The sequence below is a fragment of the Urocampus carinirostris genome, chromosome 2 (genome assembly GCF_059441175.1).
Source record: "Urocampus carinirostris isolate Australia breed hairy pipefish chromosome 2, RoL_Ucar_1.0, whole genome shotgun sequence".
In the NCBI taxonomy this organism is placed as follows: domain Eukaryota; kingdom Metazoa; phylum Chordata; class Actinopteri; order Syngnathiformes; family Syngnathidae; genus Urocampus; species Urocampus carinirostris.
The window spans coordinates 43,606,256-43,623,779 of NC_142350.1; the positions used below are offsets into that span (position 1 = coordinate 43,606,256).

At 37.9% G+C, this 17,524-nt stretch overlaps 1 protein-coding gene across 3 annotated transcripts in view; it reads left to right on the plus strand.

The window, feature by feature from the left end:
* Nucleotides 1-17,524, plus strand: part of ptprub (protein tyrosine phosphatase receptor type Ub) — a 298,931-nt gene that overhangs the window by 234,875 nt on the left and 46,532 nt on the right. For 2 of the 3 annotated variants that reach the window (XM_088326610.1, XM_088326612.1), the window contains 4 exons: nucleotides 3,463-3,535; nucleotides 3,629-3,705; nucleotides 11,931-11,948; nucleotides 17,186-17,222. In XM_088326610.1, coding sequence (XP_088182736.1) covers nucleotides 3,463-3,535; nucleotides 3,629-3,705; nucleotides 11,931-11,948; nucleotides 17,186-17,222 — 205 coding nt within the window. The remainder of the gene's footprint in view (nucleotides 1-3,462; nucleotides 3,536-3,628; nucleotides 3,706-11,930; nucleotides 11,949-17,185; nucleotides 17,223-17,524) is intronic. The other variant, XM_088326611.1, reaches the window with a different exon arrangement.

Sequence of the window (17,524 nt, forward strand, 5' to 3'; positions counted from 1 at the left end):
AAGTTATTTGATAATCTAAACACAATAATTTAGAAAATAATACCACTTGGGACATGTTTAAAAGCGTTAACATTTCTAGCTTTGCGTTAATGATCATAGATCTCAATCAAATGTTGTTATGAAGTTGGCATCTACTTTGGGAGTGTTGTTTCTTCAATTAATACATATTCAGACTAACACGAAGGCAAGGAAAAACTCAAAAATGTCAGCATGAGGATAATGAGAAACCTTGAGAAGGAGTCTCACAAGTGGTAATCCTCTCATGATGACCAGGGTGCACAGGATTTAGGTGTTCAAAAAGCTTTTGTTTGGGGTGTACATGTAAAAGCAAGATGGGGGACAATTATCTCAGCTCCCTCTGTGTGAGCCACAGTTTATTTAAGGTAAATACAAATTTCTTAACCTATAAATATTTTGAAAAAATGTATGTTTACATGACGGTTCATGTATTTTTGCTTGTTATTCAAATCAATATAGTTTTTTCATTAATGAATTAAGTTTATTTACCACTAGGGTCACTAAATAGTACACAAAGTCCCTTAAAGACAAAACTGCAGCGTGGAACAAAGACTGTGTAGTCTAAAGTATGCTAAAAATGCCTCATTTGTGTAACCTGCATTTGACTCTGGTTTCAGCGCTTTCATCTTATTTCAGCTCGTTTTAATTGATCCTCTTAACCAACCCACACATCTGATCCACGCCAGTGAGGATTGCTAATCAATTTTCAACATGTTTGTACGGCTTCAATATTGCACAGCCCCCTCACGCGCCACATATGTTTTTACCCTCCACGCTCCTCTCTCCATGTCTGAGAGGCAGAGAAACAAAAAGCTACGAGGTCTGGCATCAAAATTTGAGTTGAAAGGAAAATAGTAGCACATGATATAACGTAAAGAGTTCGGAGGTAAAGAAAAAGGAAAGATTGAAAGAGAGGAGGCGGCACATAGTGGAAGTGAGGAGGAGGGTGTAATCCGATGCAGGATTTTGCTGATTCTTTGCTCTCTTGTGGGGAGGACTGCATTGTAATCCCCTGCTCAGCATGCAGACTTTGGCAGAGTTTCATCGTATTTCCCCAGTGGCTTGAAACCACAGGGGGCTCGAGAAGGGGTGCGGGGGGGAATTTCCAGTCTTGAAATGTGTGTTTGTGTGCTGACATCTGAGGGGACCTCTTTGTAGAACTCATTTCAGTCCCTGCAGATAACCCTCGGCGGGAGTGTAGGCGTGCCTTGTAACTGTTTTTGAATGAAAAGGTTTGGTTACTGTTTTGTTTACAAGTGCAAAGATCTCGCCAAATGTTTTGCTTATTCATGCGTTACAGAGAGTGTTGGAAGTGTTGTGTTGTGGTTTTAAGCAGATACAGTAAACGCTCCACGTGGCTGTGAAAAGCAACTGGAGCAGTTAGAAAAGCTTTGAGCCTCTTACATGCTCATTGCACATCATTGCAGAATTGTTTCAACTGTAGTTATTTTCTTTACTTTACGGCCTGTAAGGCGCACAAAAAAAACAGGCTAGAGATATAACCCGATGCTCTTTACATACCACAGAATACGGTGGATAAGATTGCATACACCAGGCTTGAAAATCCCTCTCCTTTAGGAGAATTCACTGTTTTGTAGTCAAAAGGGTGACCTACCAGAATTATATTAATCTAAGGAGAAAATGTATTGAGTTGAGGAGGGGGGGTATTGTGAGATTTCCTAGAGAGAATCGGACATTTGAGGTGGTGCGCTTGACTATAAATCAGTGAGGTTGACACAGGGAGCTGTATTGTATTTATTCGTGTCTAACGCGCATTTGATTTTATCTAGGTATCACATGATTTCTATTCAGGGTACCAGAGACGAAGCACGATAACACGGGTGTATCTGATGTTGAATTAGACTTTGGAGGACATTAAATAAATGCATTGTAAATTATATGTTGGTTTTGTGATCATAGTTGTCAATTAATTATTTTAATCATAGCGGGATGTATTCAACAACCTTTTCAATGCTTAGTTTGAGTTGAGATTTTTTTTTTTTTTTTTACAATTTTTAATACAAAATTATGGGTGCGTGTTTTACACAAATAAATCTGGTACAGTGGTACCTCTACTTATGAATTTAATTTCTGGGAGTAGCTTTTTAACCTGAAAACTTAAATATACACTATAAAAATGTGGTAACCCGTTCCAAGCCTTGCAAAACTAGAGTATATTTTTTTAATAAAGCATCAGAACATAAAACAAATACATGTTAAAATTATACGACTACACAATAAACATCAAACGAGAAACACATAATTAAAAAATAAAAATTAAAAAAACTATGACAAAAATGATAAATGTATTTGTTCACCTTTTTGCCTCACGTTTATTGAAAAATATCAAATGACGCCTGCTTTTGCCGGTTTTTGACAATCCATCGAAAATGCACGAGGCAGACTCAAGTAATAGTCACTCTTTTTTCCTTTCCATATAGTTGCTAACATTTCTATAATTTGGGCTAAAAGAACGATGGGTGCATGTTGCCGGAAACCATCCTGCTCCTCGTCTCTGAACTGTGCCGGGGATACAAAGAGCATGCTGGGAGCACACACCGGTTGATAGTAGTACAATAGTAAAATACACTATGTTTTGCTGTCAAATGTTTGAAAAACTGTATGGCCCATGGACCAAGGTTTTTTCACCCTTAAACTCATTACTCAATCTTGCAGCGGGTTTTCTAAGCAAATATCAAATATATGTACTACATTCCAAGAGAAATTTCCAATTATTCAATCTTGCCAGTTCCATTGTCTTTGTTATTGTCAACTCTTCAAATTTGCTGTATGCACAACACACAGCATAGATGAAAATACTTCCTCTCACCCCATGTGCGGATATGCAATAAATAAAATACAAATAACACATGGATTTACTGCTTATGTCTTCAATTTTATTTCATTATTCCACAACATTCTTATTGTTTTTCATACTTATTAAAGTACCTCATGGGTTGCCAACTACTCAAAGATAAATCCCTTCTCGGAATTCTCTTATTTTAATTTTGTCAGAGCACTCATGCTTGCCGACTTGAGGCAGTTGAATCGATCATATTGTTGACATAATTTTTTTTTTTAATTTGTACTGGCATAACCTCTAATAAGGATCTGCGTGGAAACATATCCACATTAACCTAAGGTCCACATTTTGTGGTATATTCTTGTTTTCACCGCTCAGTACAAGTGTAAGCTCAAGCCTGTGTGAAATTGTCGGTGTGGTTATATGAAAAGGTCCACAATTCTCACAGCTTTGTTTTATTTTATTACATAGCGTGCTCATGGCATCAAACCTCTCCACAAAATCCAGAGCTCCTTAAACTAAGCCACCAACACTCGTCACAGTTCGACAAAATGCGCACTATTTCCATTAGGGTTAATGGAGTGGGTTGCCCAAGAATGCATTTAATTCATGTTTTTTTTTCTATTCTGTGCTCCACGTAGAGCTTCTTTGATGGCTGGGACTGCACAAAGAAGAAAGACAAAACTAAAGGGAGGCACGATACCTTACTGGGATGTAAGTCATCATCTAAAAAAAAGACAGTGTTCAAAAAAAGCTTTTATTACAGTTTGTCTGATTCTGTTTTGTGTTTTTTTTGTCCTGTGTCAGACGATCGCCACAGAGTCAAGCTCAACCCTCTCTTAGGAGACCCAAACTCTGACTATATCAACGCCAACTACATTGATGTAAGTCATCCTTTCTGTCAGGGTTCGTACGGGTGCTCGAAATCCTTCAAAATGCTTGAATTTTAATGTTGCGTTTTCAAGGATTGAAAAGTGCTTACATTTTGGGTAAGGTGCTTGAAAATGCTTGAAATTGTTGCCATGTTTCTCAATGAGGCTGCTTAAAAATGAGGCCAACAATGCTCTCTGCTGGCTTGGATTTTCCGTTGCATTTCTTCTTCCTTCGTGATTAATGGCGGCTGGCATTAGTTTGTACGGCATTGTCCTTTGAAGCGTGATGACAGGTGCATGTTACACCAAAAGAGGTCACTCTAAAAAGTTTATTGTGCAAGGAGTACATATCAATTATGGACATTTATTATGGGCCATGCAAAAAAATAAAGGTAGCGTCTCCCAGTGGTATAATGTAATGAGAAGAGCTTCCTGTAACTGAAAATGTAACTACCTATTCTTCATTTTTACACACACTTATATTTGAAGAGATTTATCTCAAAAACAAATACAAGAAGGCGTATAAGTGTGTGTGTGAATGGTAAGTGTGAAGTACATTGTAAAGCGCTTTGGGAGGTCTTCAGTGACTTGAAAAGAGCTATACAAATGTGGTCCATTTACCATTTACCATTCACAATGTACTTAAAATCCAAAAAGCATGTCTTGATAAATACACACACAAAATGTATACAATATATTTGTGGCTCTGCAAAATACATTACTCTCCCCGGATTTCATCTTTTAACCGTACTGGAGAAATTGGAAAATTGGCGTTAAAAGTCCTTAAAAAGCTCTTGAAATGGGCCATGAAAAAGGTGCACGAACCCTGTTCTTTGCCAATCAGTGGGCTGGCCCGGTGGCTTTCATCCAATCGAACAACCGGCTTAGTCATGTCATGCTTGCATCGTGTTCCCCCGACACGCACACAAAGTCTGCTATCAATCGCATTGAAACATGAGAATACAAGCTTTTAATACCAAAAAGAGGAGATGAACCGTTTTTATAGGATGCCGCTAATCCCTCTAAATGAAATCGACTTGATTGATGTTATTCAATCTGTAGTCGGGCGTGGGTAGGATCAGCGATTGGGGATGAGTAAATGATTCTTTCGCATTGTGTCCCCAGCAGTGTTGGGCATGTTACAAAAAAAAGTAATTAGTTACCGTTACTAGTTATTTCATTTGAGAAATAATTTCGTTACCCCGGATTACTGACAACCAAGGTAGCACGTTATTGTAAAAGTAACTCTGCAGTTACAAATGACCGTACATTTGTAACTAGATACCAAGGTGTACCCTAACCTATGGAAGCGGTGAAGCCTTCATATTTCTTGTCTTGTTTGATCTTGAGAGCTTGCAAATGAACACTTCGCTGAGACACTTTATATCCATTTTGTCTATTGGCTTTAAACCACTCAAAGTGCTCTTCCATTTCTAGCTACTGTCTTAGACATTTTTATTTTTTTCTGAGGCATGGAGTATTGCAAAAAATATTATTTTCAAATAAAATACCAAATTATTCATCTCTTCTACCGTTTTTCGTTGTTGCTGTATTAGCCACGGCCCTCACAGTGCGTTGCCCATCATTCGCTACTGGTGACATGCAACCGAATATGCGCACATAAAGTTGACCCCCTGATTTCAGTATTTTATTTTATAGTTGTAGATTCGAAATCCTAAATTTGGTTATTCTCTTACTAACCCTGTTTTATATCTATTTAAGTTTGATGACTGGTCATCTTATAGGTCAAAAAAGGTACATTAATGTGCACGGTTTTAGAATCCACCAAAAACTGTTTTGTGTCAGAATTTAAAATCACAAAATAATACATGACACGCCTTTAAAATTTCCGGAATGGCTATGTTCTGTCATAGGTAAGGTACTTATAAGGTTATCTGCAAAGAGAGCTAAAGAAAACTTTGCTTAATGTATAGCATTAAATTCGCCTAGAAATAAGAGTGAGGTGACTTATCTAAAACTCACGAGGGTCTGTTAGGAGGGAAAACAATAAAGTCTCCATACCCTGCTCTACATTTACAGTAAGAGTCTGTCAAAGCTGACAAATACTTGGTACAGGGCCGACGACTTCCTCATAGATTGCTAACATTTTGCGTCCACCCTTACAAGGTTAGTGTCTTTGGACACCTTCATGCCATGAGTAAGTCTGCATAACACGCGAAAGGTCCTCAGTTTGAGACCGGGTGGAAACATATGCTGGCCTGGAGAGAATTGGGCACTACCAGGCTGTACTTGCCCAAGACACACCACAGGAAATAGTGCTCCTACGACCCTTGTGGTTAAGGAATCCATCCAACCAACCATAGCATTTCCAAAGTGCAGTGGTTAGCACATTAGCCCAACACTCTAAAGTTCCCCGGTTCGAGACCGGGTGGAAACAAATGTTGGCCTGGAGAGGGATGGGCACCACCAGGTTTACTTGCCCATGACACACTACCACAGGAAATGGTGCCCCTACGACACTAGTAGTTAAGGGAACCAACCAACCAACCAACCAACCAACCAACCAATGTAATGATTGAGACACTTTACTACTATTTTTGAGATACTTTTGCATAACCCGGAAGAAATGATATGGCTATTCTATCAAGAATAGCGATTAAAGAGTCTGTTGCCGTTGTTGTCCCGGCCGCCATATTTGCTCCACTTGTCATACACGGATACCGGATCTATGGTGGGCGCGGCTTAGCGCTTGCTGTCGGATGTATGAATTGCATTCCACGAACGCGTTACAAAGTTACTCTCAAACTGAGATGCATTCATGATGGTGCCTTATTTCCGAGGCCACCAATAGTTCTGTCAGTTGTGGCAAGCGGCTAAAGACAGAAGGTCGTGTTCGTCCCTGTGGCCGACATGTTGACTTATGTCAAGGGAAGTGTAGCAATCTGATGTCGATTCTTTGTCTCGCTAGATTTATTTTGTATGCCTCACGCCGCGGGCCTCAATACGGCGCTCGCGTCCTCCCTCACGACACCACCTTGGGCGGCTAAAAGCAGAATTTCATTTCTGTCAAAGCCCGTCTGAGGAAAAGATTTGTTGGCGCGTTTCCTCCAAAGATTAACTTATGAACGCACTTGGGTCTCCTTTGATTGGATTAACCTTTTGTGACAAATTAAATCAAGCAACACTGCAGGGTTTATTCTTTTCCTTTCCAGAGTGATGTCTAGTGGAAGGAAAGCTTTTATTGAGTTCATTCCACTGGCACAGCATCATCCTGAAAATGATGTCACATGACAAGGCTTACACATGGATATTAAAAGCCTTCAGCGTGGTTTCACAGTTTTGGGTGAATTCTAAGACTAGTGGCTTAATTTGCTGTTAGCTCTCTTGTGCAAAAAGAAAATCTCAAATTAGGTTGTTTGGCCTCAAACTACAGGTGAACTCCCATTTTTGACTCAAAGACAGATTTTCACGTCGTTTACGTCTTGACCTCTTTCACTAGAAACATGTGACTAAACGCTAGAATATATACATTTGCCTATTTTAAAGTACAATTTTGTTAAAAGTTAATGTAGAAATATTGATCCCCAAACTGTATGTAAACACCCAATGTAAATATCTTCTGCCTCTCCATGCCCACACTTTCCTGTGTAAATGTTGTGTAAATTATCTTTAATCTTTTTTTTTTTCAATTCTCTCAGCAAAATGTGAACTTGGAGTGCCACGTCGAATTTCTTTGTCACAATGTGTACAACCCATTTTGTAACAATGATAATAAAGGTATATTCTGTTCTATATTCTATTGTACTCTATTCTATTCTATTCTATTCTATTTTCAAATGTGAATAGTCATACTTAAAATAATCAAAAGATCATTTTGCTCTTTTTAGGAAAAAAAATACAAAATTAAAATCTTAGATTAGCAAAGTAACCTTTTATTTAATAAAACGACATCTAGTGGTCAAACGGAACACACTGTCCCTTTAAGAAACATTTCCCCCAAGATAAGAAAAAAAAGGAAATAACCAAAATTCTATAAAATCTACCAGAAGATAAAATATATTTTTTAGTATAGAGTTATAAATGGCAGTAAAAATATTAGAATATTTGAAAGAAATAAGCGAGAATGCGGTAAGATTATCAATATTTATTTTTTAGTGTGAGTGTAATTTCTTTTAAGTTGAAGTAAGAATATAAAATTAAAAGAAAAATAATTCTGACAATGTTGTGAAAATATAGTATGAGGTTGTCATCAATCATAAACAATAGAATATAAATGTATTAGGTCTAGATTTGAACACCTCCAGTCATGTATGTGTTTATCACCCAGTAGCAAGATAATACAATAGAGTACTCACCCGACAGTTCAATAGCGATCATACTATCGAGAGTAATCTCTCGCTTATCGCTGTGCACTTTTCGTGGATTTGCTTACATTTACCTACATTACATCTGCGCAATCCTTTTTGGATTTCAAGATTCTCAAAAAGCCATCGTGTCAACTATATGCTCAACTTTGCACCAGATTTCTGTTTTAATAACGTTTCAACAACGTGCGCACTGTGGCATCTGAAGAAAAACTGTGGATGGTGTCCTAAATGAATTGGGTAACATAGCAGGAAGATTATTTTTTAAATTATAATCTGATATAAAAAATAATAAGTTATTTATAAATTGGAAAATAAATGTCTTTCTTTCTTGCTTTTCTTTCCTTCTTTCCTTCCTTCTTTCCATTGTTTAATGCCTGAGCCCTTTCTTCTCTTGAAGAAGAGGTGCAGAGTTTTCCATATGTTTGACAGCCTGCTACCTTACATTTCATTTAATTTGCAAGGATGAAAGTTTCGGTCTCACTTTGGCTTATTATAGCAAAAAACTGTCCATGTTATCTGCGAAGCTACCGAACTACCTCCTAATTGTTGGAGGGTTAGCGTCTACAGTGGGACCTCGCTGCTTAGCGGTTCCAGAGCTTCGCAGGTCTAAAAAAAAAATAATAATAAAATAAAAATTAAAAAACATAAAATAAATAAATAAGCATTTTTGAAGAGGCGTCGCTACTTTTGCGGATTTTCACTTTTCGCGGGTGGTTTTGGTCCCCATTAACCGCGATAACCGAGGGATTACTGTATTATATTTGGCTCACGTGGGACTGATGTGGACCAGTGACATGTTGTCAGAGGAGGCACAGCCTGTCAATATGTAAATATAGAATTAAAATCCATTAAAAATGTTACATTTATGCAGTGGTAAAGTTATATTTCATTTTAACTACCTGATGTTGTGATTACCTTATTCAAAATGAATGATTTGTTTGGATACTAAGAAATGATACTAACTAACCAAGCTTTACTGTGAATTTATATAATTGTGCCAAGAACTACTGGTCTCACTTCACCCATGGGTGCTGAGGCAGAAAAGCGCCTGCCTCACTGTGCACCTGTGCGGAGGAGTTAAATGACTTGACTTTGCTTCACCCTCACCAATCACTAATGCAGGGGTCGGGAACCTTTTTGACTCAAAGAGCCATAAAAGCAAAATATATTAATTTTATTTTGGGAAAGAGCCATATATTATGAGACAAATTTACTATAATGCTAAACACGCGCCCCAGACAAAAACTTAGTCTTCAGCACATTTATTTTTGATGATTTGATAAAAATTATGAAAAGAGAATAATGCCAGAGCCCGTGTCCCAAAATCAACAAACATACCAATTTAAACTTGTGTCTTTCTTGCAATTACTCAAGATCGGTTAAACTCACTTTGACCCTTTTTTTCATACATATTGGTTTCAAAACCAGATGTAAGCAGTTATTTTGTAAAAACGTCACAACATTCTGCAAAAAGGGAGCCTGATGTGCTTATCTATGGTGCAGACGGCATAGGGCGAGAGATGGGGGGGAGTGCTTGCACTTTTTGCATAGCTCCACCCATCCCTCCCACTCACCCAATCAAAAAACTTTAAGTTCTCTTCCGGTGTTTTGGCGTATTTACAGTGTGTTCTGTGGATTCATCATAAGGTATCTGAACACTGAAGACAGATAATATAGTGAGGTTTTATATAACGGATTCTTTAGCGATGTACAGCCAGAACGAGTTTTTTTTTTTTTTTTTTTTTTTTCGTGTGACACCTTGACTGTAAATTGTAGTGACAAACGTGCCCTATATATTCTGCCAAGCACAGCTTCGATATCAGTTTTGGTATGGCTTTGTGTGTACCTTAACAGGATTAATATTTTACGTTTTGGACGAGGTGGAGAAAATTAGCATGCAATCAAATTTGTCTCCGAGCCACAGGTACTCATAGAAAGAGCCATATATGGCTCGCGAGCCATAGGTTCCCGACCCCTGCACTAATGTATGTATTTGTGGACGTAACAGGTTTAAAAGCATTTTTGAGAAGTGATCCGTTTTAATTTTTTTGAGGCACATAGGAGTGTTACATTCTGTGGTATAGCCATATTGATATTACAAATGCTGTTGGGGTTTATGGTGGTGGACCCAAATGCGAGAAGCATAGGGAGGCATTGGTGCTCAAAATAAGGATGCTATTTGAAAAAAAAAACAACAACACAGGAATTAAGTATCAAACAAACAAGGGGGCACAAAACTAATTACATCTCGAAATAGAATCTAACCTGATAAAGTCCAAACCGTAAACAGAAATCGCAAGGACAAAAAGTGACAAAATAACAAGTGTTCACCAAACTACTAATACAAATTTCCAAACTGGGAAATAACAAAACAAATCAGATGTAGCAATGAATGTGAAAATGAAATGACCCAACAACATGTGTGCTGTCGAAAATGTCAGTCTTAACAGGTAAGGATAATTAGTGACTGTTGTGTGGTGATTGGACAGACCTGCACCCAATTCCAAACCTGGTTGGTGCCCTCTGGTGGAAGGAGGCGTTAGTTACCAGACCCTAACAGAAAGTCCACAATTCATAACATACTCAACCCTCCCCTCGTTATTTTGACTGGTTTAGGAGATCAGTGGCTATGAACTTTAAAGCATTATCATACACATGTTTTCTTGTACATAGCATGATGAGGTTAGAAAAACTAAAACAGTTGTCGAGCATGCATAGGTTGTGCTACATTTGCACGTCGAACACACAGAAAACTAGGTTTGTTTTGTTTTTCTTTATTTTTTGTTTTACTATTTTAATAACAATCACTTTTTTCGTCTTCAAAGGCATTTGCCTTCTTTGCCAAAAACTAGCACCTTCTTCTTTGCAGAAAAATAGCTTTGTCTAAGTCAATATTGTAAGCTAACAGTGTAATAATTTAGCCGCAAAAAAGGAACTGTATTTATACAATGTATCTTCTTTTTTTTCATACTTAACAACGTATTCTGGGCTTTGTGCGACACACTATACTACAGTCTGATGTACTTGTATTGTTTGATGTATATTCCAATTTAAATGGTAAAACCCACATGCGTTGAAATAAGCATTAGTCACACTAGCGTAGGAACGGAAAAATTGATGACTTGCTGAATTTGCTTGAAATTAGCTAGTTTTTTGAGGGCATGATAGCCTTTCAGTTTAGGTGTTTTTTATTAATATATGTTAAAGCAACTCTGGGTGTCGCTGTATTGTGTACTTCTGCCCAAAATGAGTGTGACAGAGCACTACAAACTACAAATACTCAAAGTGACAAGGTTCCCCGAGATGGCGGAAAATCATTTCAGAGTTGAGCATGATGGGATGTAAAATACATCTAAATGTCTCGACCTACAAGTATTCAAGATAATATACATAATAGATAATTATATGATAAGTCATTAATTTTATCTTCTGATTTAAATCAATACTATTTTTTTTATTATAATGAAGTTATTAGGAGGTGCCAAATAATAGAGAATGTCCCTTAAGCAAAGACCTGAAATAATAAAACATTGTGCATTAAAATATAAGGGGGTGCCTTGGTTCAAATTACATCCTCAAAATCACCTTTATTTCCAACATTGATATTCCTTTGCTACATTGTTTTTCCATTTACCACCACAGCGAGAAATGCAATTTCATGCGAACACATTTGAGGATTATGTGGTATAGAGCTGTAGGAATTGTCATTTGACGTGCCGATTCCATTCTCGTTCAGATGACAAGTTTGCACGAAACATAAAATCCGCTCACGATTCAGCCCACGTATACACACACTTCCCCACCTGTGTGTAAAGCAAGCTGTCTTCAAAAAAGCTTCTTTCATTAACTAGCATATATGTCTTCTTTTTCTACTCCCCTCCCCATTTCCTCAACCTTGCACCCCTGTAGATTCGGATTAACAGGGAAGTAAGTACTTCACCGCTTGTTCTTCTGCCTGCCATCGCTTGATTTCTCCTTCTCTCGTCCACCCCCACCCCCACCCACTCCTGTTTCCGCAATCCACTATCCACAAATGCTCAGTGTCAGGATTGCATTTATTAGACATGAAAAAAGACGGAATAAAAACCCGTAATGGTTTGAAATGAGCATAAGTACACATGTCCTCCCAGAAGCGAGGGCCATTCCCGACGCCTTTGTTAGTCCACCTAAGTGGCCCCGTGAAGGAGTTTTAGTTGCCATGGTGACGGTGTTAGCGGAGGGTGGTAGGGTGTTCCGATAGGCTGGCAAGGGCGAGAGAAAACGTGGACGGCCGGGCCTGATCATCCATATGCATTTTCGACATATCCCCGGTGATCGGAATCATCAAACAAACACGGACGGGCTCAACGTTTTAGGCGAGATGGCAGTAGCGGGCGAAAATGGTTCGGCGCTTGCAAGGTTAGATAAACAGACGCTTCTCTTCAGGAGGACGCTTGCTCATTCCCTGTGTCCACGCATTAAACTCCCCCAGGTGATGTTTTGTCATGTTTTTTCCTCTCAAGACTGTGAAGGTGACTTCATTGTTAATCCATGTTCACCGCATCCTCTACCCTATACGCTGGTCAGCCATCTTTATACCATAAGCTGCCACAGGCCTTTGGTATAAAGGATCCAAGATTTTATTTCTCTCTGTCTCTATCTCTATCTCTCTCTCTGTGTTTATAAATTCTATATATATTTGAACAACAATTGTGTATGTGTGTAGTTATTTGGGTAAGCGACGTAAGATTCTGTTTGAAGACAGTATATTTGTGACGCAAAGCAAAGAATGCATGGTAGAAATAGGAACTTGGCTGGTTGTAGCGTGTTAAAAGTTAGAGCTGGAAAAGTCTTAAAAATTACAAATATTTAAGATCAAAATGAAAATCTTGATTAAAAGTGTGTCTTTAAAAATGTAGAGTTAGATATTTTCTCAATTAAGTAGGTGTTAACAAAGTCTAACTGAGTTCAAAGAGCCCTTATGCTTTATTTTCCATTGCCTTTATCTGTTTATAGCTTAATTTTATCAGAGCTGTGCGGGGCGGAACACAATAGGGTCGAGGAATGTTGCCTGGAAGTTGACGTCATGCCTGGCCCCACTTTATTTTATTTTATTTTATTTGTCAGTGAAGCATGAAAATGGGAAAAGTAAGAAAATGTCTGCTTTTAGTACAGTCTAAACGGCAACCTAAATCCCTAAAATGATTGAAAAGAAGTGATTATTCGAGCGGATCTAAGAAATGAACATGCTCGCAGGCGCATCATGAACGAGCTAATTTAGGCTGCAATCATAACTTTAAGCCAGGAGATATCAGCATAGAGTAACAAACTTCCAAAATCCTTAGAATCTCTTTTAATTTAACAGTTAAACGCTACTGTAATGTTGTGTATGCATGGTGAGCACACAAATAGAGCAGAATTTCTGCTCAAATTATAACTAATAAAGTATTTTTTTCACATAGTGGTACAAATTAAAATGGTGTTATTTGGCTGTGAGTATGTTTTTCAAAAGCATTTGTGTGCTAATACACATTAAAGGAAAGAACCGCGCTGCCAGAATGCTTACGCAAGATTTTAATTGACCTTTAGCAAACAAGTTATCCAGTATCTTGCATTAGCTTATGTTACAAAAAATGAAGCATGGTTATATTTAAATATAGAGTGGATGTATTTCTTTATGTGTGGTTTGTTAAGTTTTAGACACAGTGATGTTCTGCGCATGGATGATATTCCATTGATTCTTATCATTTTAAAATTCGTGAGAAGCTGAAATAAAATCACAATTAAATTCTAATCTTTAACCTAAAATTGTATGCTATGAATTTGGGCTGTGTGTACAATCCTGCACAATTTATTTTTCATTTGTGATTCATGATGCTTGCATTTTTTTTTAAACTAAGACCATTTTAATTTATTATTCGAACCATTGTTTTTCCTAATTCTGATGCAGCACTTTGTTGATAAACAAGACAAGGTACATCTGGAATATAACTTGTAAGTGAAAACTGAGAACCTAAATAATGAAGAGCAGATATTTTAATTTAAAGTGCACAAAGTAACCAGTAAGTTGTAATGTTAGACAACAGGAAAGTATCCATACCGCGAGTACCACAATGTAAATACTGTATTGTATACTTCGAAATTGCCAGTTAGCGGCCATTTAGCGTACTAAAAATTACATCACTGTTTTTCAGGATCAAGTGACCTGAGCTATGATTAGGTATTTTAGTTATGATGACTTTTTTAGCTACCGATATTTTACTGCCTCCTCAAATGGATAGAAATGGGTTGATTTTTCTGTAACTGAATGTATTATTGTACTGCAGTGAATTGTACCAGGCTGTTTGAATTACTTTCGCATAGTACCGTATTTTCCAGACTATAAGGCGCCTTATAAACTGATGCATATTGTATAAGAGGGAAATTGGAAATGCCTCACCATTTTTGTGCAATTATTTGTCAATCAATACATTTGATCACTGACCACAATTGCATAGCAATGGTGGTAACAGGGATTGAACTAGATGGCAATGGAGATGGCATCGATTCTTAACCACCAAGCCACTAAGGATATGAATGGTTGTTCACATTTGCATAACTTTGAATGCAATTGGAATCGAACCCAGATCACGGTGTGGATTGCACCGGTTCCCATCCACTAGACATCTTTGGATACTGGTGATCCATGAAAAGGAATTAGGTCATATATTGTTGTCACGGTATTTTTAGTCATGTTTCTGTTTTTTGTGCAACCCTTACAGTACAGTAATTTTAAATCCATGCGCCTTAAAGTCCAGTGTGCCAAATATATATACAGTATATATATATATATATATATATATATATATATATATATATATATATATATATATATATATACTGGACTGTCTCAGAAAATTAGAATATTGTGATAAAGTTCTTTATTTTCTGTAATGCAATTAAAAAAACAAAAATGTCATACATTCTGGATTCATTACACATCAACTGAACTATTTCAAGCCTTTTATTATTTGAATATTGCTGATTTTGGCTAACAGCTGAAAAAAACTCAAAAATCCTATCTCAAAATATTAGAATACTTCCTCAGACCAAGTAAAAAAATAATTTTATAACAGCAAAACTAAATCAAACATTTGAAAATGTCCATTGATGCACTCAGTACTTGGTTGGGAATCCTTTTGCACGGATTACTGCATCAATCCGGCGTGGCATGGAGGCAATCAGCCTGTGGCATTGCTGAGGTGTTATTAATGCCCAGGATGCTTCGATAGCGGCCTTCAGCTCATTTGCATTTGTAGGTCTGGTGTCTTTCATCTTCTTCTTAACTATACCCCACAAATTCTCAATGGGGTTCAGGTCAGGGGAATTAGCAGGCCAATCAAGGACAGTGATGCCATGGTCAGTGCACCAGTTACTGGTGGTTTTGGCACTGTGGGCAGGTGCCAGATCATGCTGGAAAATGAAATACTCATCTCCATAGAGCTTTTCAGCAGATGGAAGCATGTAGTGCTCTAAAATCTCTTGGTACACAGTTGCATTTACTCTGGACTTGATGAAACACAGTGGACCAACACCAGCAGCTGACATGGCTCCCCAAACCATTGCTGACTGTGGGAACTTCACTCTGGATTTCAAGCAACTTGGATTTTGCTCTTCTCCAGCCTTTCTCCAGACTCTGGCGCCTTGACTTCCAAATGAAATGCAAAACTTGCTTTTGTCTGAAAAGAGGACTTTGGACCACTCTGCAACTGTCCAGTGCTTCTTCTCCATAGCCCAAGTCAGACGCTTCTTCCGTTGTCTTGAGTTCAGAAGTGGCTTGACCATGGGAATACGGCTATTGTAGCCCATTTCCCGGACACGTCTGTGAACTGTGGCTTTTGATACCTGGACTCCAGCTTCAGCCCACTGTCTTTGAAGCTCCCCCAAATTCTGGAAGCGGCTCTTCTTCACAATGTTGTTAAGGCTGCGGTCATCTCTCTTGCTTGTGCAGCGTTTCCGGCCACATTTTTCCCTTCCAACAGACTTTTTGTGGATATGCTTTGAAACTGCACTCTGTGAACAGCCTGCTCTTTGAGAAATTTCTTTTTGTGTCTTACCCTCCTGATGGAGGGTATCAATGATGGTCCTCTGGACAGCAGACAGATCAGCAGTCTTCCCCATACTTGTGATTTAGTTTACTGAACCAAGCTGAGTGTTTTTAAGGCTCAGGAAACCCTCGCAAGGTGTTTCGAGTTAATTAGATGATTCAGGTGATTAGTTGAATAGCCTACTTGTATACTTTTTCATGATATTCTAATATTTTGAGATAGGATTTTTGAGTTTTCTTAAGCTGTAAGCCAAATTCAGCAATATTCAAATAATAAAAGGCTTGAAATAGTTCAGTTGATGTGTAATGAATCCAGAATGTATGACATTTTTGTTTTTTTTATTGCATTACAGAAAATAAAGAACTTTATCACAATATTCTAATTTTCTGAGACAGTCCAGTATATATATATATATATATATATATATATATATATATATATATATGGGGGGGGGGGATCCGGCTTATTATTTGGTGCACCTTACATTGTGTAAAATATGGTAATTGTATGTGAATAGTCATTGGGAAACCAAGATATGCATCTTACTGTTTACCTTGTCAATTGAAAAGCCTGCATTTTCCAGCAGTTTTGACGTCTCTTTGTTATTTTTAGAAGGCTTAAAGATTCAGCTATTAAACTGCTTTAGGCGTCCAAAATCCATTTACACTGGGCCAAAAATGAATGAGTCAATACGCTTATTTTCAGACAACTATAATTTAGTAATGCGTTAATTCCCTTGAGATTTTTAAATGAGAATTCAACCACTGAACAGTCCCCATCCTATTTTTTTCTTTCCTTATTTACGATCTGGGTATTGTTTATTTCTCTAGATTGACCTCACTCTGAGTGAACCTTGCTGAAGAAATCACATTTTGACAGATTCATCGCTGTTTTTTTTTCTTAAGCGAACATTGCTTTTCATAGAGGTTACCAGTGCAAAGTCATGAGTCAGCATTGGGGCAGAAAGCCGTAAAAAACGAAAGGAAGCCCCGTCAGGGATGTGTGTAAAATGATGAGCAGGAAAAGCATGAGACGCACAGCTGTGTGCAAGACAGATGGCTTACTCAGCACGTCATCTCTCTTTTTTTTCTGTTTCAGGGCTACCATCGATCCAACCACTTCATCGCCTCTCAGGGTGAGTGCCAGTCTTGGTGGGTGTCGATGACAAGCCGGGATGTAATAAAATGAGGATTATGTAGCGAGTCAACAGGCCTATCCAGAAATATAACTGCCTGGATTGTGAGGGGCTCGCTTAATTAATGAGAGGAAACTCTGGTTGAATACAATGGTGCCTTTTCATCTGCGCTTTATGTGTTCAAGGATTGTGCTCGTAGCTCAAATTGCCCGTGTAATGAGTGAATTTTCCTGATATGAAATAATTACAAACTAATTGGCCTGTTCCAGACCTCCGCAAATCGTCCAAAGTTAAGACTAAAC